The 22,049-nt window shown below is 38.9% G+C and overlaps 1 protein-coding gene across 1 annotated transcript; it reads left to right on the top strand.

The window, feature by feature from the left end:
- Window positions 1-7,202: 7,202 nt before the first annotated feature.
- slc2a15a (solute carrier family 2 member 15a) lies at window positions 7,203-21,716 on the top strand. Its single transcript, XM_072676976.1, has 12 exons — window positions 7,203-7,247; window positions 8,313-8,411; window positions 10,447-10,607; window positions 11,906-12,030; window positions 13,073-13,218; window positions 13,582-13,714; window positions 14,121-14,308; window positions 16,180-16,290; window positions 18,887-18,988; window positions 19,135-19,210; window positions 20,497-20,624; window positions 21,462-21,716. Exons 1-12 carry the CDS (start codon window positions 7,203-7,205, stop codon window positions 21,714-21,716), a joined length of 1,569 nt encoding a protein of 522 aa, XP_072533077.1.
- Window positions 21,717-22,049: the final 333 nt, after the last annotated feature.

Below are 22,049 nucleotides of genomic sequence, written 5' to 3'. Positions count from 1 at the left end.
TTCAAGGCATTACTCACAAAGTAAAACTGTGACACTGACATTAAAATCTAAATGGATGTGTACTCTTGCCTCTTCCCCCCACTCTCTGAGGTGGAGGTAATGAGATGCTATATCACCATGATGGAGGGAGGAGAAATCTGATTAAGATGTGTTTGCATCCAACGTTTCAACTCACTGCGAAACTCATAAAACGCATTTGCTGTCTCCCCCATAACTAATGGCTGGTTTTCACGGCTTTGACAGCGAGCCGCGTGTGTTATTTTGTCCGGGTATTATAATAATAATGAGAGCAAATTAGAACAATCAATTTCCATGGGTGGTTCTTGATTGGGGATGATGGGCAATATGGCACTGGGTAATCCATCTTCCTGGCCCTGTCTCATTAATGGCCGCGTCGCCGCAACAACAGCCAATGGCTGCGCAGCGCTGAGGAACACATGGGGGCACCATTCCGTGAGCCTCTGTTCAATTAGCAGCAGTGGCGATAAACAGAGTGATGTATGCGGGCTCGCAGATGCTGCGGCTTACGTTTAAAGCCCCCTTTTTCAAGCTCCCATGCATATGTTCTGCGTGGCTTGACACGCTCAAGAGTGCCTCAACATACAATATTTGGCCTTGTTCCTTATAATCACTGGAAAAAGAATAGGCTACTTTCTGAAATATGACAAATGCTGGTGCATTTTGTGTTGACAGATCTAAAGCCCTTTTTCGTTGACCCTCTTTTCCTTTTTTCCCTCCTTTTTTCCTTTTTTTCCCTTTTGAATCAGAGAAGTGGCCACAAGAGGGCCTCAATGCTTTGACAGATGTCAAGTGCATCCCGGCTTTCATCCAAGTGCTTCACTGTCACAGGAAACTTACTATTTGGGAAGCATTACATTGCAAATAGCATAAACCATTTTAATAAAACAATCTAATGACACCTTGTGCATTAACTCCAATATCAACTTTTTTTTCTCCCTCGAACAAAGCCAAATCCCTTCACAATAAATCACTATCTCATGAGAACCACGAATCCTATTTCATGGGGACTTACTAAGTCAAAGGACATCATTGCTTTGTGGAACATGGCCTCCTGTCAAGTGTATGAGTGTCAGTCCCTGATTACATTCATCAGAAAATCAGCCATAGAGAGGGAGGATATTAGGTTTTAGGAGCAGCCATCAATCTAAGTCACTCTTAACGTGATCAGGTACACAACGGCCTCCTATTCCACACTAAAGCTCTCTCTCTCTCTCTCTCTCTCTCTCTCTCAGTAATCAACTACAGTTCACCAGTCACTCAGTCTATACTCCCAAGTCACAGCGATTGAGGAGAAAAGGAGAAACGGGAGGGGCTTTACAAAAAAAGACAAGAACATCTTCGTATTTAACTCAGTATGCGCTTAGTGGATAACAGCTAACCATCAAAAAGATCACTCATCCAACCGAGAAGTAGACATAATGGCTTGTCATCCAATCATCAATCATAATTAGCCATCAGCCACAACTTGTTGACAAATAAGTCCTTAGCTTTATTGCAACACCACTCATTAAAAAAAAAGTTTATTAATCAATAGGTTTGTACCACACACACACACACACACACACACACACACACACACACACACACATATATATATATATAAGCATATGGTGTATTAACCTAACAAAATTAAGCAAGCTGTGTGCCTTAGATTTTAATTACTTACTTATTTACATTTCAATAAAACTTTAAACAGTAAGCCAACAGTATGGTGGTGTGATGGGGGAGACATAGGTTGGAATACTGATATAACTAAACTGGGGAGAAAAAAAAAAAAAAAAAAAAAAAAAAAAAAAAATATATATATATATATATATATATATATATATATATATATATAAAAGAAAGAAAGAAAATCACTGGAACCGTTATTGTTCTTACTGAATGTCTGTTCTGGTCTAGTCCTTGATTGCCGGTATACTCAGTTTACTAAATCATTTTAAAGTATAATAATTCCAGTAATTCAATCAACTCCAGTTGGGCTGTCATTATCAATTTCAATAGCAATGTTATAATATACTGATTTGTTTTTAAATTTGGTAATCAAATTTTTTAGCTCATGTCATATCACATATTGCCTAAATGTCTATAAAATGCCTATTAATAGAGTAGGTAAGATAGACCAGTGGAAGAATTTAAAATAAGTGTTTTTATCATGCAAACTTCCAACTAAGCATTGGCAACTCACTGAGAGGGTAAATTTCAATACTATACATTTATTATTCGTGGAACTCACTGAATGGTAAAGTCAATGTATTTGCATGTGCATTTCTGTACTTTAAAGAATGACTACATTTTAAATAATAACTAGTTTATAATATGAGATTCATATTAGATTATAATTAGGATATGAGATTAGTACTAGATTTCTTTAATATGAAGAGTGGCAGCTGATGTGTGTATTGCTGCTGCTTTGATTAGAGAGGCTTTGCAGGAAAAAAGAAAGCTGAGGCCTAACAGTGACGGAGGCAGCTGGGTCACTGACCTGAGCAAGACTTCCTCTAACTACCCACTGCGCTCCCCCAGTATTACACGATGCAATTAAACATGGGACAAGACAGCGGCTGAAATAAGGGGAGGAAATATCGACCCAGCCCTGGAGGGACATCTGAAGTTACAGCCCACCTCCTGCACACAATAAAAACACAATTGTCCTCAAAGATTAGATTCTCTCGCACATGTGATGCTCTGGTCGTGGAAGTAATCCACCAGTCCAGCTGAAATAGCTTACAACAGACAAAAGGATCAGTGTCTTTTTTAAGCTAGAGTTATCTTCAGGTGAGTGCAATCCATTCCAAGAACCAAGAGAAACCTTGCCGATTTTTCATTTTCTACAGAGATGCTTTATGTAAGTAGATAAGGCCTGGGAAGTACTTAAAAAACAGACACAGCTAGCTAGATATTTCTAGCATTGGAAACTGACATTTATTTTCTTTTACTTTAATCACAATTTAGTTATTTACAAAAGCTACAATAACAATACAATATTTCTTTCCTATTCATTTTTTGTACAAATTACCTGCTAAATCAGGATTTTTTTTCAGGATTTTAGTTATTAATCATGCAGTTTATTTGGCATATCTGGTATAATAAAGCTAACTATATGAGCATAGTGTAATAAGAGAGTCGTAACAAGACTATGTTGGTGTTATTTAAATATATTTATTCCCTATTTACCTTCTAATAAAATAAACCAATAATCACTAATATTATATAATTTTAACATGGTGCAAACCTAAATGCATTCCCATGTTATTAAGGGTTGCAGATTAATAGTGTGCACCAGTTGCCCACTATTAACACTACATATGTACATTAATTATGTAAGTTTAAAAAAAAAAGTTAGTGAATGTAGCATTATGAGTTGTGCCCTAGGATTCATGTAAGATAGTGTTTACGGTGGTGGAATCTGACCTTAGTCTGTTACATGCAGGGCGCAGCACTTTGCGACACCAACCCCCATAGGCCCCGTTCCCACAGCAGAGTGGTCTCTGATAATTATGACCCATAAAACCAACCAACAGAAACCATGAACTGGAGCAACTCACTTGCTAATGATTTAGGTTCAACCTAAACATTCTGAGATATGTGAGACATAGCCAATACAGTAATACGTTTCTTATATAATAAAGGGACAGCTTCACAATTAACCAAACTACACATCAATGACATCAGGTTTTAAAGTTTCTCCAAAAAGGTACAAAAAAAACTAGTCAGGGTGGTAAGAGGTCAAGACTCAGCTGAGGTGTTTCATTGAGCTTATTTCCTTTCACAAGGTGAGAGAGCGGAATCCGGCCAGGCCAAAGAAAATCCATCTAAACCTGTCAATATCTCAGTGCTTATAAATGTCACTTACTTTGCCCATTGCTGACCACTTCCCTCATTCTGGGGCAGCCAGGCCATGCCGAGGGATGGGACAGACCACTATAGATAGACAAGTAAACAAAAAGAGCCAGAAAGAGGCACTCTTGAGAAACACACTCTTGAGGGATATTAGTATTCAGCAATGCTTACACTTCATAACATTTGTACACTGTAAAATAATAAGGCAGCCCAACCTGAAATATAGATGTTAATGTATTACACAGTGCTTCAACAGATCTACACCAGCAGGGTGAGGAAGCGGGCTGGCAAGATTACATCTGACCCCTCACATCCTGGACACCTCCTCTTCCAGACACTCCCCTCTGGTAGAAGACTGCGGTCCATCAAAACCAGCACAACACGCCATGCTAACAGCTTCTTCCCCAGAGCTGTAGCGCTCCTCAACCACAGTGGACACCTCCCACTGTGACATACACTGTGACATACACACCTCCCACTGTGACCTCAAAACATACAACTGAACTGTACCAACCGGACTGAACAGCTATTTTGCACTCTGCCTATTTGCACTATGACTATTTGCACACCTGTACAGATGTTCTTTTCTGTAAATATATTTTTCAGCTCTTTATTACTTTTAGTACTTTTTACTTTTTTAATTTATCCCCTACCCTATTTATTGTTTAGTGTCTTTTTCCTTTAGTTTAAGACTGTGTTCTGTGTTTTTTTGTTACTTGTCATACGTGTTGCTCTCACCAAGACAAATTCCTTGGATGTGTAACATACTTGGTGAAATAAAGAGATTCTGATTCTGATTCTGACTTACTGAGGTATTTATCATGATATCAGCTTTTACATGAAATCTGCATACCAACTGTAGATGTTAAGTTTTAATTAATGGATCATCTCTGAATATTTACTAGCTAGATGGCCCTGAACACAAAGATCAGCCCTTCTCTGTCTTTAAGCTACTGCAAAGCAACACATGAACTACTGTGAAAATCACTAATGCTAATAGAAAAACAGTTTTGCCAAAATTCATTAAATGTTACAGACAATTTCCATTTTCACAGTCTTAATCTGATTTTTTGAAATGTTTGTCATAAAAAGTCCTTTGGACAATAATGTGGCTACTGACATATTGAACACCTATAATGGCAATATCTTCACATTATGTTCTGGAGGAACTATGGACTCTAAGACAAGTAACGTATTGCCTTTATATTTATTTTTGGATTATGAAGTATGTCCAGGGAAGTAAACCCAAAGCATTCCTATGAAGGCAAATTTACATAGACAAGTATAAAAGCAGAAAGAACACACATTGTTACTGTATCCACACTTTTCTTCTGTGGTTTTGTCTTGTGTTTGCATGTTTATTTATTTATTTCTTTTTTGCATAAAACAAGGCACGTGCCTGCTAGCACACTCATTCACTTTATCTCTCTTCCTTCCTTCTCTTTCTTCACACAGACACACACAGCACGCATGCTTTGGCCTGGTACAGTGAGTACATTAAGGAGGTGTGGCCTTTCCTTTTTCTGAATAGTGTCCTATGTGAAGCTATAATTGATTTTTACAAAGTAGCATCATGATGCTAATAGAAGTCATATGACCTCAAGAGTCTCTCACATAGGCACACACACACACCAGAGATCCCAAGATCTTTCGTCCACAATTATCTCCTAGTGCCACTACAGTGATTAACTGAGATCCTGACATTTCAATTCGGCTTCCATATTTTATATTCAGTGTTTTATTGTGCATTAAGCTTAGAATTTAGCAGCATAAAAACTTATCTACTGATAGGCTTGTTAATTCCCAAATATCACAAGTTCCCAATAGATGTCTTAATTCACTGGGCTTTCATGAGAGCCAAAAATAATAAGAGGCAAACAGCAATAGTTACAGAAAAAAAGTCATTCATTTTCACCTTTTCACTCCCCTCTGAAAAATGACAGGCTCATATATGAAATATGTACCATTCCCCAAAGGGAAACACTAATGCCATTGCTGCAGCTTTGTTTTTCCAACTAGAAATTAATGTTCGCTGTATGGCATAACAGAATGAAGAATCTTATCTACGGTTCCAAACACCTAAAGCAATTGAAGAAAAACAACTCTAGAAAGAACTTAAGTAATTAGTAAATATACCATATTCATTTTTCTAGGTCAGGTTAAGAAATAGTACTCTCCTGAACCAGGCTGAGAATTATCAGCAGTGCTGGTAATCGAGCTCTGAACTGAGGAGGGAAAGGGGTTATAGGAAGATTATTTCAAACCATCCTTTAATATAAAGAGCGGGAGCTGATGTGTGTATTGCTGCTGAGGCCTAACATCACTGTTAGGCCTCAGCTATCTTCTTTCCTGCAATGCATCTCTAATCAAAGCTGTGAGGCACCCAGGTTACTGACCTGAGCAGGACTTCCTCTAACTGCATACTGCGCTCCCCCAGCATTACACCATGGGACAAGACAGTGGCTGAAATGAATGGAAAGGGGTTAAAGGAAAATTATTTTTCCAAGATTCCAAACAAACGTCTGCTAGATATTTATTTCTGATGTGTTTGGTGTCTAAATTTTGGTCTTTCGTTTTGCACTGGACCCACACGCTTGATCACTTTTTATTTTTTAATTATAAAACAGACTTTTTACCATTGCTTTAGGAAGTGCTTGGACCTTCTACTTTTTAATCCCTTCATACGTTTGTTCACTTTATCCATTATTGGCTGAAAAAGTTTTAGGTCTCTTGGCAAATGAATTCAAAATCATTTAATTTAAGAGTCAGTGGACTGGACTGCCTGTTCAAAAACTATAACACTATACCATTAATAATGCAATAGGTGTTTCTTTTTTGTTTTAAAGAGTATTTAACATGTTTTGAGCTATCTTAATGTTTAAACTGTCACAAGTTTCACATCTCCGTCCTAAGAGACGAGACCGATGCTAATCTAGGACCCTCGACTGGATTCTCTGATAAGAGGCCATGGAGGAGTCGGATAACCTTACGCTGTCTGCCATGTTTCTCACTGTTCTGCGCTGGAGCAGGCCTGAGTCTTTCTGTCCTTCATACCAAAGGCCGCAGTCTTTAAATTCACTTAGCTAATTGATTTCACCAGTCTTTCTCTGAGTCACGTTGCTTGCTATCATGTGATTCCACTGCTGCATCGTGTAGCAGCCGAGTGCTCGACACCCTGACGATGAGAGGACAGGCCCAGCTTCACAGTTTCTAACCACGCCTGTTCAGGCAAACATGAGGCCAGTTGGGAGTCCAGTAGCACAGTACAAACAGAGCTGAAAGGAACCCTTCATTCAAATCCGATTTTTGACAAGGAACACTTGACTGAAAAAGTATAAATGGCAGAAGAAGTGTTGATTACCTCATCTGGGAAAATAACATCAGTAAGTGCTGTTATTGTTATTATCAGTAGTAGTAGTAGTAGTAGTAATACTAGTAGCAGTATCAGAGGTAGTAATAGTGGTGGTGGTGGTGGTAGTAGTGGTAATAGTGGTAGTTATTTTTTTATAATAATTGTTATTATTATTATTATTTTACAACAGAAATGCAGTTAAAAAAATCCACCTTTCTTTACTTGCTCTGCCTATTTCTGTCTTAATTACCCCTGTTCATTTGGAAAACCTGTTGTGTCGTTTTCCTATCAAAAACATGCTGTTATTTGCTTCATACTGTTTCACAAAACAGGTAATAGTTTCATATAGTATAATTTTTAGGCTTTGCCTGTTCATCCAGTGTCAATTTGGATCATTTAATGTCACAAGACATTGTCTCCCTCATGTGTGTGTACATGAGTAGCTGCATATAACCACTTAGTGGGCTAATTGAAGTCTCCCCCTGATCATCTGTATGCACCAGTCCTACCTAAGTAACTACAGCTCTTCTGTTTGTATCCAGGCACACAGACGGCTGGGGCTTTTTTCTTAATTATGGTGTATAGACTTACATTATTTTTTCATCCGCTCTATAAGTTCAATACAGTTTTATTATTTATTATTTTTAAACCGAAGTGCTATATTAGTAACATTCTAGTAACACTATGTTTGACTGTGTGGGAAATGTGTACTTCTTTTTAGCTGTAATGCAGCAAATGAGCCTAAGCCATTTGTTAAGGTTGCTCTCTGTCCACCCCTGTCCATACTAATGATCGATTCATTCTTTTGAGGTCTTGGATTTACTATGACCCCTAGTGGCTTTAGCTATTGCTCGTGCTGACAGATAATTATTCATTAGTTCATTTATGTAAATGTAGGCCTCTTTGAGGTCCTATTCTATCTTGGTTGTTTTAATATTGCAATTCTATCTAATGTACATTAGTGCTGAGAACAGTATGTTAGCATTTGTTCAGTGTTTTATAATGTTCTGCCTTCACAGACGGTGTTGAAACTTGATTCTTTATTCTAATCTAACGTCAGAGATAAAGAATCTGTGCTCTCTCTATATCCCTGTAGCACCTCACCTCATCTTTACTGGCAGTGGCATTGCTCACCTCATTTGGTAGCTCTATGCTGTATGGCTACAACTTGGCTGTGGTCAACTCTCCTGCAGGGGTAAGAGCCTATTAAGTGGGATAATCAAATGTCTAAAGAATTGTTGTGCTCTATGTTAACATGAAATTTATATGAATTGATGATAATAAACGGTTATAGATAAGATATGCAACACCATATAAAAATGTCTTTTTTTGCAGGTTGGAAAAATTAGACTTGGAAAACGTTATTTTTAATTCACTAAGTGGCCAGCAAGTGAGACACATAATTCAAAATTCGCCCAAATTCTAATAAATAATAAAAAACAATAAACAAACAAATAAATAACAATAATAAATGATTTAACAAATAATATTACAGTGATAGAGAGCATGAGGTTGCTATTCATCACAAGGGATACAAACTGTTGAATATAAAATAAGAATAAAACTTGGCAGTATGGATACAATTTAAAATTATCATAATTTCATAACATATTCTGGTATCAGAAGTAATTTAATGTGTGCATTAGGAAAGAACTGACACTTCCTAAGCACTGGTACTCTATGCTAGGAGAATGTCTCACACAATAGACATATTAACATTAACATTAACTATCAAAACTACCCAGCAAAAGAATATATCACCATCACTAAAACTAAAAATCAATATTATTGAGTGACACCAATACTAAAAAAAACAATACAGACAATATATCTATTTTCCAGCATTAGATTAGGCCTTATGGTAGGTTAGGATTACGGTTTTTATTTCCTTTTTATTTAAAAAAAGTGTATCTGTATAAGGCCCCCCTCATTTAAAATAAACTAACTGAAGTTCTACAGTGTAGTGGAGGAAGGTTCCCCTAGTGGAAACATGAACAGTAGCTCCTCAGAGGCAGTGCTCTGTGTGAGGGATTTGTCACTGAATGAGGAATGTGGATGGAATGGGCCATGTGGCTGAAACAAACCCTGGCCGAAACTCGGGGAATGTGACCCGTTTTACTTCTGCAACTTCTTTTCCTAGGATAAGCAATGGTTACTGTATTGTGGCTTGTGATTATAGACACTTTTGAAACTTTGAGTTTCTTAATATAAGAAAAGTGGAAGTGAAATTTGCTCTGGCTAAGTTAATGGAAACAAGATGCTTTAAAGCAACTTTTGTAATTGAGATGTATAGCATTATTACTTTGCTGCCATTCTGTGCAGCAGTGCTTGCCTCTAGCAGGACTTCATGTACAGTAAGTGGGGACCTATTTGCCCTGCCCCATTAGTCTGTTAATGATGAAAAGATTCAAATTTTCCTGTTTGTTATTTCTTTGTCTCATAGCTGGCTGCTATATTCCTCATGAAAGATTCCTTTACGCTGCTTTGAGGAGCACTGTTCACACAGAATACCAGGTTTAAGCTTTAAGATTAAGCTTTTAACAATAGATCTCCGAATACACAACCAGCCCATGGAATGTACAGAACATTATGTATTCTGTGTTCTGAGCAAATCAGTGCAGGAAACCTTGAATTTATTCCAAATTAATAGAGAAATTCCTGAGTCTGAGTGATTGCAAATACTTGAGATCTAATGAAAGCTCTTCAGCCGCTCATTAGAATCAGAAATGACTGGCACACAGTTGTACTGAGGGAGCTGTTTACAAGATAACTAATATCGTAACCTTGAATCCTTAGTGAATCAGGATAAACTGATTAGTGGAAAAAAGAAAAAAAGGCAGAAATGCAGAGAAATTCGGTTAAACTCTGAGCTGAGGATGGTGAGAGAAAAAAGAAGAGAGGCTTAGTGAGTGATGGCCACACAAGACACAGTCCTGTGTTTCTGCTAAGATATCATTATATTACTTCTTGAATAGGAGCTTTGAATCTGACTTCTTTGGGTTGAGATTTTAAGGATGTGCAATACGATTAAATCTTACATTTAAATGTTATTCCCCTAAAATACATGGATATTGTGTGAGTAGTGTCATATGAGTGTCATGTTGTATTATAGGGTTTGCGAAACAAGTAATAACTCTGCATCCATATCAGATTAATTTCCATGGTGGTTAATGGGGGTGTCATGATGACGTTTCTCTCTTTCTTTCTTCTACACACATCAATACACACAGTACATCAAGGACTTCTATAACCGTACTGTTGTGAGTCGAAATGGGACGGGCCTGAATGGAGAGGCGCTGACACTCATGTACTCGCTGACCGTGTCTGTTTTTGCCATCGGAGGCCTTATCGGCTCCTTGATGGTGGGCATGCTCGTCACCAGATTTGGAAGGTAAGTCAAGAGGAGACCCCATAACATCTGGTGCTGTCTGGTCACTCTGCCAGGAGCTCCCTAGAGTTTGAGGACCACTGAGGTACATGCTGTCTCATCTGTTACCTCGCATGACCCGTTGTACCTCTCTGGATGACCTTGGTCACCCTCTGAAAGAGAGGCAATTTTGTTGTTGTGCCCTTTAGGCTCCAAACTTTTCTCACTAACTTTTCAGATGGCCTCTGTGGGGATGAAATCAGTGATGAATCATTTCATCACTAAAGCAGGATATCTGTTCTTCATTAATCTACTCTTCTCGTTTAATAACATGAAATCTTAATGCTGTTGACCCATTCATTTGATCATGGGCAGAACATGCTCTAACAAAGACAAAAACTTCAGAAGTTATACTTTTGTAGACTACCACTTTAAGCAAGTGAACATATTTCCATGTAAATAAACACAGTTAAGTACTCATTTATTGTTCCATTGTGTCCTAAGAACAAGTATGCATGAGCAGCAATGACAAAACCAGTACATTACCATAATAATCAGTGTAGTAGTCTACAATATCCGTGAGCAGCAGTGTGTGATTCAGCATGGTTTGTGCTCACACTCAGAAACTATAGCAGTGCATCCAACAATAAAGGCAGCATGGTGCCTTACCTTAGCGTATAAAACCATACAGTTCCACATGCTGTTATATTTAATGATACATTTACTGTACACATAACCCCAACACCTCTGAGATCACATTTTATTAGATAATAAGAGGACAACAGCAAATTCTCTGACTATAACTAAGAGCTTATACTAAGAGCTTATACTATGACAAAGAGCTTATACTAAATGCCACAAAGTTTTCATAACAGAATCTGTATCCGTATTTAAAGCTTGTGAGACCTAATCAGACTTTTTTGGCACGCTCACGGAGGGACTCACAAACTCCTCCACTTGTGTCGGCTGCTCAGAGGATCTCACGGGAGCCACGAGATTAGACTGCGGACATTTAAATGCAAATGAAAGATGATGATTCACAACCCCATTTAATGTTCTAATCAATTTTGGCCCAGCAAAGTGTTTTATAGGACTAAGGCCATCATAACGCAGAGCAAGGCACAGCTGGGTGTAAATCAGGACGAAAGTTTACCACCTGATAGAACTAATCAAGGAGGCCAGCTATTTTACTCAGCACTGCGGTCGTGGAACATCAATTATCTGGTTTTGATAGTTAAACTCCCTGGTGGCTGGCTGTTGGGCATAACTGCCCCAACTTAATGAACAGTGGCAGGAACAGGACTGTGTGTCTGTCTTTGCAGGAAAGGAACTGTCGTCAACTCCACCGTGCTGGTCTTCATAGCAGGCTCTCTGATGGGCTTCAGCAGAATCTGTGGCTCACCTGAAATGGTCATTTTTGGCCGTTTCATCACAGGAATACATTCAGGTAATATGCAAGTGACATGATGAATGAAATGAATGAATGAATGAAATATATGAAGGTATGATTTTCCAGAAATTATTGCAGCGTAGTCTTGGGTTACACTGCAGTTCACCACTGAAACATCTTTGGCTTGGCTAAGGCTTAATATGGGTCTAGAAAACAGCATGCTGAGTAAAATGTGATACCAAGCAGTCTCTGGGGGTGATACCACTGTTTCTCAAATCAGAATCGGGGCGAATAACGGCCATAACCGCCCGCCCATTATTTGCAAGTGATCAGATCAACCTTTTTGCTGTCCAGACATCACAAACCTATCTGCATGGATTGCTACGATCAAGCCCACCTGATTCAACTCACCTGTTAATTGCCAGGTTTAGTAGGTCTGCTAGAGATGGAAAATCAGCACTGGACTCTGGGCCCTTATTGCCAACCCCTAGATTTGTTGTGCTTGTTGTCTGATGCATTGCGAGCGGCCAGAGCATCCAGATTCTGACACATCTGTACAAATCTGATTGTACATTTCAAAGCACCTCCAAAGTGTCTGGCTTTCCAGATTAAAATGTGAATACAATATAAATATGCCAAGAATGAGATTTGGGCTGGCAGTCTGAACATGATGTTAAGAGAGATGATTGTACCAAATTCCACTGCAGTTGTTTTTATTCTACCTGCAAACAATTGGACCCTAAGGAGCATGTTGTACCTTTTGAAGGTTGCATTTGTACCTTGAGGAATGAAAATGTATCTGTACAGTCATTTTTGTTTTCTGCCAGTGAAGCTTCAAGTTCTTTTTCCCTTTAAACCCTTGAAAGGATCTATATGTGGCCTTGGCATTTTGGTTTTACACCCCATACCTACAGAAACTACATGTTAGTTCGGTTGTTGTTGCTGGATGATTCATAACAGTTAAAAATATAAATCTTAAGATGAATAAGCCACTCTGTACTTGTAGTTTAATAAACTTCACAGAACAATCAGAGGTTCCCAACTTGAATTCTTCACTCTATTTAATTTAGTCCTTTGTGTGCTTTTCCTTTTTTCTTAGGGATCTCTCTGAGTGTGGTGCCCATGTATTTGGGAGAGATTGCTCCCAAAAACCTGAGAGGCTTTCTAGGCCTCATGCCTAGTATATTTATCTGCATTGGAGTCTTCTCTGCTCAGCTTCTGGGTCTGCATGAACTCCTTGGAAAGGTGAAATACACAATTGTATTATTACAACATTCTAAAAACATATTTTCCTCACTGTATGGTTATTTATGGCCAGTGTTACCTATCTTCTATCCTGGAGAGTCCTTTAACTCCAAAGTTTTGTGATTACTATGTTTTTAACATACCAACTTCAGGAAAGTGATAATGAACTGATTAACAGCATCAGCTGTGTTAGGAGCAGGGAGTGTTCCAGGACCAACACTGCTTTAACAGATCTCAATCATGTCTTTGTCAGCCCCTTCGTCAGCCCAGGCATGTTAGAGTAAGGAAAACAAACCGACAGTGAAGGGAATGACGGCTTCTTGATGCTTTCTAACTATACCTTAATCTGTACTGCGTTGGCAGGAGGAACATTGGCCACTATTCCTCTCCCTTGTGGTTATCCCGACATTCATCCAGCTGATGCTGTTGCCATGGTTTCCAGAAAGTCCTCGTTATTTGTTGATTGAGAAGCACAACGTTCATGCCACCATCACAGGTGAGAGGGATGGCTTGAGTCTTTCTCTGTTGCTGGGAAATGGTAGTTTGATTTGAAATACAGGTGTATGCAAACGTTTTGTTGATTTCTGACGTGAAAAGAAGTAAACACTCACTTGTTTTATGAATATTTTTTTCTTATTGTAATGCACTATAGTTATATTTATTTACCTTAACAGTTTTTTTCTATTCTAAGATAAAACAATTGAAAAAATCTAAATACTTTAAATGCACATGGTCATATGATGCCATAGCACAGTCATATAATGCTCTTTATCACGCAACATTAAATTTGTTACACAGTTGTTCAGAAGTCAACATCGATCTTGTAACACCGTCGTTTAACACTCTTCACAGAATTTAAGACACTGTCAAAACTCTCTTCATTGTCTGTTGTGTTCCCACAGCTTTAAAGTGGTACAGAGCCAAATGTAACATTCAGGCTGAGATTGAGGAAATGCAGGAGGAACAGCGCTCTCTGTCCACAGTGGACACTGTGTCTGTCTGGCAGCTGCTGCTGGACCCTACAGTCCGCTGGCAGGTCCTCTCTGTGGTCGTCATTAACATCGGGATGCAGCTGTCTGGTATTGATGCAGTAAGACAGTGTTTATGTTTGCACTTGACTGCATAGATGATTTTGATAGTATTCCAGTTAAAACAACATTTCAGGGAATAGAGATGATCCTTCCAAGATTTGTGACCTGGGAGACACAGACAAAGCTGGCACAGTTGGGGTAAACCCTCAGTTTGATGTAATAGTTGGCAACAGAATCCCTAAGCTCCTGTACACACAGAATTTGCCAAGATATTGCATGCCATGAAGCAACAGAGGCGTAGTAGAGAATCCAACCAGAAAGGCAATGCAGTGGCAGTTGGTCTGAATTTTCTGGGCCTGTGGAGGAACTTATTCAAGGAGTATTACCTTCCTGAATTATTTTCTTTCACTGAAAATTAATTATTCAAATGATTAAGTGGACAGAGAGAGCAGAAAGCTCATACTTTACCCAACAGAGCCGAACAAATTAGAATCCTTTTTTTTCCACAGTGTGTTTATAGCATCTAATTTACTCTGCCCTGTCAAGGCAATGCATTAAGGCTATTATTAAAGTAAATCAAATATAACAAATTCTACAGTTGTCAGACAGCTTAGTTAAAGATAAACTGTGTGAGAGAACTGCAATATTTACAACAAAGTAAATTGATACAGCTGAAGGGAAACCAACATCTAACAAACAACACTCCATACATTTGTTTTTCTGATACACCATGTCCATCTTCAAGACCTAGACTAGATTATGACAAGGCTGTTCAGGTCCAAAGCATGCATGATGAAAGATAAATGCAAATTTTAGACATAGACAAAAACAAAGATAATTGTTGAGGACAAGTAAGATGTTCTAGAGGTCCAAACACTCAGGTGGCATTGAGTTTTTTTCTTCTGTGCTTCTGGTGTAACTTTGATAGGGCCAGGTCACTTTTACAGTAATCTATCACTAAACTTAGCTCTAAGATTTGTGGTCCTCTTTATATTTGCTTTAGGAACATTAAGGTTCCTTTGCCTTTCTAAAACATATATATCTGCAGTAAGACTGATTTGCTTTAACAGTAAACATTTTGTAACATAATTATTACATCAGACTTGACATGATGTGGATCTTTAAAGGACAAGTATTCAACATTTGTTTTTTAGACCAGTTATCAACCTTTTTATGTATTACAGTTAGATAAGTTTGATCATAAAGACTTAAAGACTTAGATGACCTCTGTTTTGATTTTGCCCTGTATATTTAAAAACAGTGTAGTTGATACACTCCTTATAAAGTTTCTGTGACATCACAAAAATACATTCATTTAAAACAGGCAGTTTTCCAGCTTTATTGCTATTTATCTGTTGTATTGGCTTTTGAAATTATATAATGTATTATTATTATTATTATTATTATTTATTTTATTTTATTTTTTAAAGGAAAAATCAGTTTTAAGAAGCCAAATCAACTGATACTCCAAATTGTGCATATAGACATGCATATGACATGATGGTGATTGTCAATCATCATGACTTAGGGGAACATAAATGTGCCTACATGTGTGTTCTCTCTCTCGAAAAGTGACCTAGAGTCAAAAAGAGAGAGCGAGAGAGTTGTGTGTATGTGGGTGTGTGGGTAAATGGGGCTGACAGGTGGTGAGTCTTGGCTGAGTTGAGCCGAAGCAGCAGGAGAGAGGCTGGCCGTGTGTGTCCTCTGCACTCCCAGCAGCTCTAAAACCGTCTGTGTTCCCTCTGATTACCCCCCTGCCTAAACTCACATACACCCCTCCAGCCCCAAAATTGAATCTGAAGTGTTGTACACCGTAACCGTGCGGCCACGATTCACCACCTGCACAAGCCAAACCAACCCACTCTGTCTGTCTTCCTCTCTCAGTATGCCTCTCACCTGTTTCACCCACTGCTCTCTCCTTTCCCTACAGATCTGGTTCTACACCAATGATATCTTTGAGAATGCTGGGATTCCGGCCCCTGAGATCCCTTACACCACTGTAGGAACCGGGGCCATAGAGATCATTGCAGGCCTTATAGGGGTGAGTTGTCTTCTTCAAACAAAACCCTTATTATTTTCCACTTTTGGTTTGTGTTAGCAAATCAGAGGTTGTTTTTTTTTTAGTTTAGTTTTTTCCAATTTAAAATATTTACATTTCCCACCATGTCCCATTACACAAAGTTACCACTGCCAGAAGGAAAAGCTAGCATGCACTTCTCCCAAGACACATGAACATGCTTGGAGGAGAACACTAACTGCTAGTTTCTTTTACAACAGCCAACAAACGAACTGGCTAACACCACACTGAGTGATTGGGGAAAGGTAATTCTGAGATTAGACCCAGAGAGAGTGAGGCCAGTCATATTCTCTGGGATGTAGCATTACTGGGGACGAACCCAACGATCTCCCGATTATAAGGCCAACGCTTTGGACCACTCGAGAGCCCCCTGTGCTTCCTTTTGACACAATAAAGTTGTTAAGTCAGTGATATTAAGTAAGAATGAGCAGCTCCTTGTAGCACTGTGCAAGAGTTGTACAGAGTGCAGGCCTTTGTGAGCTGTCCCTCCGGAGTGTCTCTGCCCCTCCGTCTGTTCCGTCTGCTTCACTTTGCTTTTCTCTCCATCTTCTGCAGCACACTTTCTCTAGTTTTCCGCTCTGACACTCATAGAAAACAGTGTATGAGATGAGGGGAAGGCATTAGAGAGACGGATGAGGTTTGTTCCCGCTGGCTCCTTCGCTGGGTCACATCTCAGCGCTGTAATGGAGGCCAGACACAGTCTCCCTCTCCCAGTCGCATCGCTTAGCCAGGATTTAGTGATGCACCAGCAGAGGCTGGAGGAGGCGAGGCGCACTGTTAGTCAGGAGAACTCATTGCTGTCAGTGTCAATTGGTCCTCACTTGGGAGGCGAATGGCACACGGGAGGAAGGCCAGAGATTGGTTATAAAATTACAGCTATTCATTCTGCTGTCAGCTGCTCTCCGCACCCTCCTTTAAGTCAGCACTCTGCTTTGGCTCTCATCTGTACTCACACTCGATGAAAAATTTAACATTCTGCTCTTATTGTCCCATAGACTGAGTTCAGAAGTGCAGATGAGGCCAATCAGCGAGAGCTTAGAAATTTACTCATGTTGTTGTATGATAAGAGAAACACTTAAAATAACATAAAGCCCTACAGGTGTGGATTGTCTGAAGCAGTGGTTTTCAAGTCCAGTTCTGGGCTCTCACTGCCTTGCACAGTTTGAACTATTCCTTTGTCCTTGCACACTAATAATCAAGGTTGATCAATAATGCACAATAAAACACTAGTTTAAGTGATTGCATTTTGAATAGATATACAGTAGGGCTGAAGGAAAACTCTGCAGGTTGGATGGATCTCAAAGACCAGGATTTGGCACCCTTGATGTAAACCTTGGAGGAACAGTACCCAAATCGTAGTCCCATGTAAAAAGACTAGATTTATTAAGGCACAAGTGATGGAAACTCACTTTTTTGGTCATCTGGTTGGTCACATGGACAATAATGGGTTAAATACAAATCAGTGTACAATTAAATCACATCGACAAGTTCACTAACAGACTACATACACAGATCAGTCAAAACATTAGTACCACTGACAGGTGCAGTCAAAACATTGATCCAGTAGTGTCTGTCAAGGGGTGGATATATTAGGCAGCAAGTGAGCAGTCACGTCTCCAGACCATCAGGCAAGTCTTGTGGGGTTTTCCTGGTATGCACGAAAGAACATCTCTCATCTGTGAACTGGGGACAGGGTCATGAGCATCTAAGGCTCATTGATGCAATCCATGGAGGCCCCACTTTAAAACATAAAGGACCTTAATGGATCTGGTGCTAAAGTCTTAGTGCCAGATACCACAGGTTGCCTTCAGAGTTCTTGTGGAATCCATGCCTCAAATGGTCAGATCTGTTGCGAGGGCAGTATTAGACAGGTGGTCCTAAGGCATCTTGTGGTATATACGACTTTAGCAGCAGATCGTTATACAGACTCCTGGAAGTTGTGAGGTTGGGTCTCCATGAATTGCATCGATGGGCCTTAGGTGCCCTGTCACCGGATGTCCTTTCTTGGAGCACTTTTGGTAGGTACTGACCACTGCATACCATTAACACCCTGACCTACCTGATGTTTTGGAGATCCAGTTGACCCAGTTGTCTAGCCATCACAACTGGCCCTTGCCAGTGTCTCAGATTTCTATCCTTGCCCATCACATCAATCTTTTTTCTGCTTTCATCACATCACCTTCAAGAACTGACTGTTCACTTGCTGTCCAGTATATCCTACCCTTTGACAGATGCCGCTGTAGATTCACTTTACCTGTCAGTGGTACTAATGTTATGGCATCAGATTTAAAACCTTGACGCTGGCCTACAAAGCCAAGAACAGACCAGCCCCTCCGCACTTGATGGCAATGGTCAAAAGCCGATCCGCTCCAAGAGCCCTTCAGGCTTCAAGTACGGCTCGGCTCGACCCGCCATCCCTCAAAATCCACGGAAGACAAGCGTTCAGGCTTTCTTCTGCAGCAATTCCAGATTAGTGTTCTAACATTAAATAAATATATGTAAAGAAAAATAATTGAAATGTTAGTGAATTCTACTCATTATTTCTGTTTTTATTCCTTAGTGTTTCACAATTGAGCGGCTGGGAAGAAGGCCGTTGATCATTGGAGGTTTTGCGGTCATGGGAATGTGTTGTGCTGGGATAACATTTTCCCTCATACTACAGGTGAGTATTACTATAGATGTCCAACCAATATTCAATATGTCAGACTTACTGTTCTATAAAACTGAGATGTTGCCTGTTTCACATGTGGTCCAGACTAGTTAAAACATCCATGCTTGTAAGACTGAGTCACGTTTTTATCTTTTTAGACACACGTGCACTTCATGAAGTACATCAGCGTGGGCTGTGTGGTTGGCATCATTGCTGGGTTCTGTATAGGACCAGGTAAGTGTCTTGTGCATCTATATATTATTCTATTTTTAAAAACTACTATTTAGAATCATGAAAAACAAGACTGTCTTGCTGCATATGCTCAGACAAGGTCTCCAGAGTATTGTTTAGACTGGATCAACAGATGGCCATCCTTTGACCTCAGATTTCCCATGATGTCAGGAAATAGGGAAATAGCGACACCTGGAGGCAGGTCATGATATTTGTTTTTTTTTTTTAAAGGTTTCTTAAAGTCTTCACATTCTTGCCCCATTTAACTGTAAAGAAGGTAAACATTTATATATAGCAAATAATTTTTGTTAGTTATTTTTTTTAACTTACTTAGTTAATTAATGTTTATTCATTGTTAGATTTGTTGAGAAACTCTTACAAATGTGCTGTAAAGCAGGATTTGCATTACCTTTTCCATCTCTGCTTATTTATAATCATGTGGCGATAACAAAATAACAAGTAAACAATGCAGGTATTCTATAAAAGCAGTCTATCTTACTATCTCTAATTCAATTGTTTATATTAGTTGTAACTTTTCTCATGAAATACATCTTAATGGAACTGCATATTATTACCAGGCAACCTGGATTTAAAGGAGGGTGGTGTTTTTAAGTGCATAAGTTTCTCTTTTAGTGATATATCAATATCAGGCATGGAGTTTATGCATGCCACAAGAGCAGAGCAGAGGAGCACTGCTGAAATGATGAATGAGACTGCAAGCACTTTACTCTGTTGATGTATTATCCAACCCCGCTCCAAAATCTATAATTCATTCTCAGGCCGCAGTCTCAATCGCTGTAATTACGTCTTTAATTAGGATTTTTTATGGCTCATTGTTCATAAACAATGATGAATATGGCTTTTTAAGACAAAATCCTGCATGAACAATGAATTACAACCAGAGCTCCATATCAGTTTAACTGCAGCACGCCTTCTACTGCAATTATCATGCACAAATAATGAAGCTGCTGCTTGGCTTGTTCCTGAATTCATTAGACTTGAAATAACACCTTGCGTCTGCTTATTTTTCACTTGTAACCAAAAGGGATTACAAGTTAAGCACTGGAACAATCCTTACTTCCTGCATACTGAGATAACGAGCAGCTCATAAACCTACTTTATTGTCCTCCTCCCACCATGAACTGTTACATTATAGAAAAAGGATGGCAGTATTTATTTATGTACATAATATATGTGTATATACATACTTCTGCGCATCCGTCATAGAACAATTTGTACACTTTAAAATTTGTGTTGAAGTTTAAAAAATATATATGTTTTTTTTCCAGCTGGTGTTCCATTCCTGATCACGGCTGAGCTCTTTAAGCAATCACATCGTCCGGCTGCGTACACTGTAGGCGGCTCACTGAACTGGATGTCCAACTTCACCATTGGCTTCATCTTCCCTTTCTTACAGGTGATATTACTGCTTTATGTTCACAGTTTATTCAAAAAGCCATTCCACAGATAACCCAGCACATAATATACTTTTACTTTTACTCATATGAATGTTTGAATGATGATTGATGCCCATCCAAGCACATTTTAATGGATTGGGTAGCGACTATTTTCAGCCCAATCCAGTTCCGATCCTTTGTTTTTACCACTGTGTTCTAGCAGAGCGCCTTTAGTTGCAATATTCACAGCTCAGCATTTTCAGATGTAACAAAACAGTTTACAGTTTGAGGTGCAGAAATACTTTACAGTGAAAAGTGTAAACTTAATACATATAATATTGGTGCCAATAGTGCTTTTACTGCATTTGAGCAGCTTTTTACATTTGCCCATTTATACAGTCTGTCAGACCATATTATGAGATATTAAACATAAAAAATGGTTACTGTAAAAAAAAAAGTCAGCTACCAAGCAAAATAAATCAGTCCACAATTATATAAAACCAAAATTATTTTACTGGGGTTTTTTTACGGAATAATATCAGCCAAAACTCTCTTAAAACTACTAACCATCCATTTCAGCTAATAAATTATACAACATCGGTGAAACTGCCCTAAGCAAGTATGTTGAACCAATGCATCAGACTGTCTAAAGTCAGAACATAGTAAATTACCAGTCATGTGACCATTGTTATAAAGCATCGTAAGACAGCAGTGAGGCTTACATAAAGATTTTTGATTTTGTACATGGCTTTCACAGAGCCCTCATATACCATCCCAATCATCTCGTCATTTTTTTCAGCCGATATGAGCTTGAACTTATTTGTTAAAGCTTTGACCCTTTTGTCTCTCTGTCACAGATGTCAGCGGGATCCTACTGCTACCTGGTGTTCAGCAGTGTGTGCTTAGCAGTAGCTGTCTATGTGTTCTTCATCATTCCTGAGACGAAGAATAAGACGTTTGTGGAGATCAGTCAGATGTTTGCCACTAAAGAGGCAGTGGTAGAGAGCCAGGCTCTCAGTCAGCCTGATCAGCTCAAACTGAAGAAGATGAATGGATATGGAACACTAGAAAACGGCTCACTTGAGTTCGACAGCTCCTCCTCCTGTCCCTGAGCCCAGAGAGAAAGAGAGAATTTAATCATGTCTTTTTTTTCCCCCATCATGTTCTACACGGTTCAGTTAACTAATTTCTGAGCCAATGCATATATTATGTGGCCATTATGTCACATATTAAAAGAACATGTAAGAATACTAAAAATATTTATTGAGTGTCTATTCAGATGCAGTTTTGTTTTTATGATACCTTATTTACTTTTAATTTGCCTAATTAATGCTGTATTTACTGTAGTCATTTCTTTAACGTTGAAACAGGAGTGCATTTGTTCTGAATCTTTGTAATAGAGGACATTGTTTGCTAGAGAGTATATATTACTTCTACACAAGACA

The sequence above is a fragment of the Salminus brasiliensis genome, chromosome 4, assembly GCF_030463535.1.
Source record: "Salminus brasiliensis chromosome 4, fSalBra1.hap2, whole genome shotgun sequence".
In the NCBI taxonomy this organism is placed as follows: domain Eukaryota; kingdom Metazoa; phylum Chordata; class Actinopteri; order Characiformes; family Bryconidae; genus Salminus; species Salminus brasiliensis.
This window is presented reverse-complemented; position numbering and strand designations above follow the sequence as displayed.

Coding starts and splice junctions, on each gene's coding strand:
- slc2a15a (XM_072676976.1), top strand. CDS start 7,203: ATGGCAGAAGAAGTGTTGATTACCTCATCTGGGAAAATAACATCA. Junction 18,989..19,134: donor CATTTTCCCTCATACTACAG/GTGAGTATTACT, acceptor TTATCTTTTTAG/ACACACGTGCACTTCATGAA. Junction 19,211..20,496: donor TGGGTTCTGTATAGGACCAG/GTAAGTGTCTTG, acceptor TTTTTTTTCCAG/CTGGTGTTCCATTCCTGATC.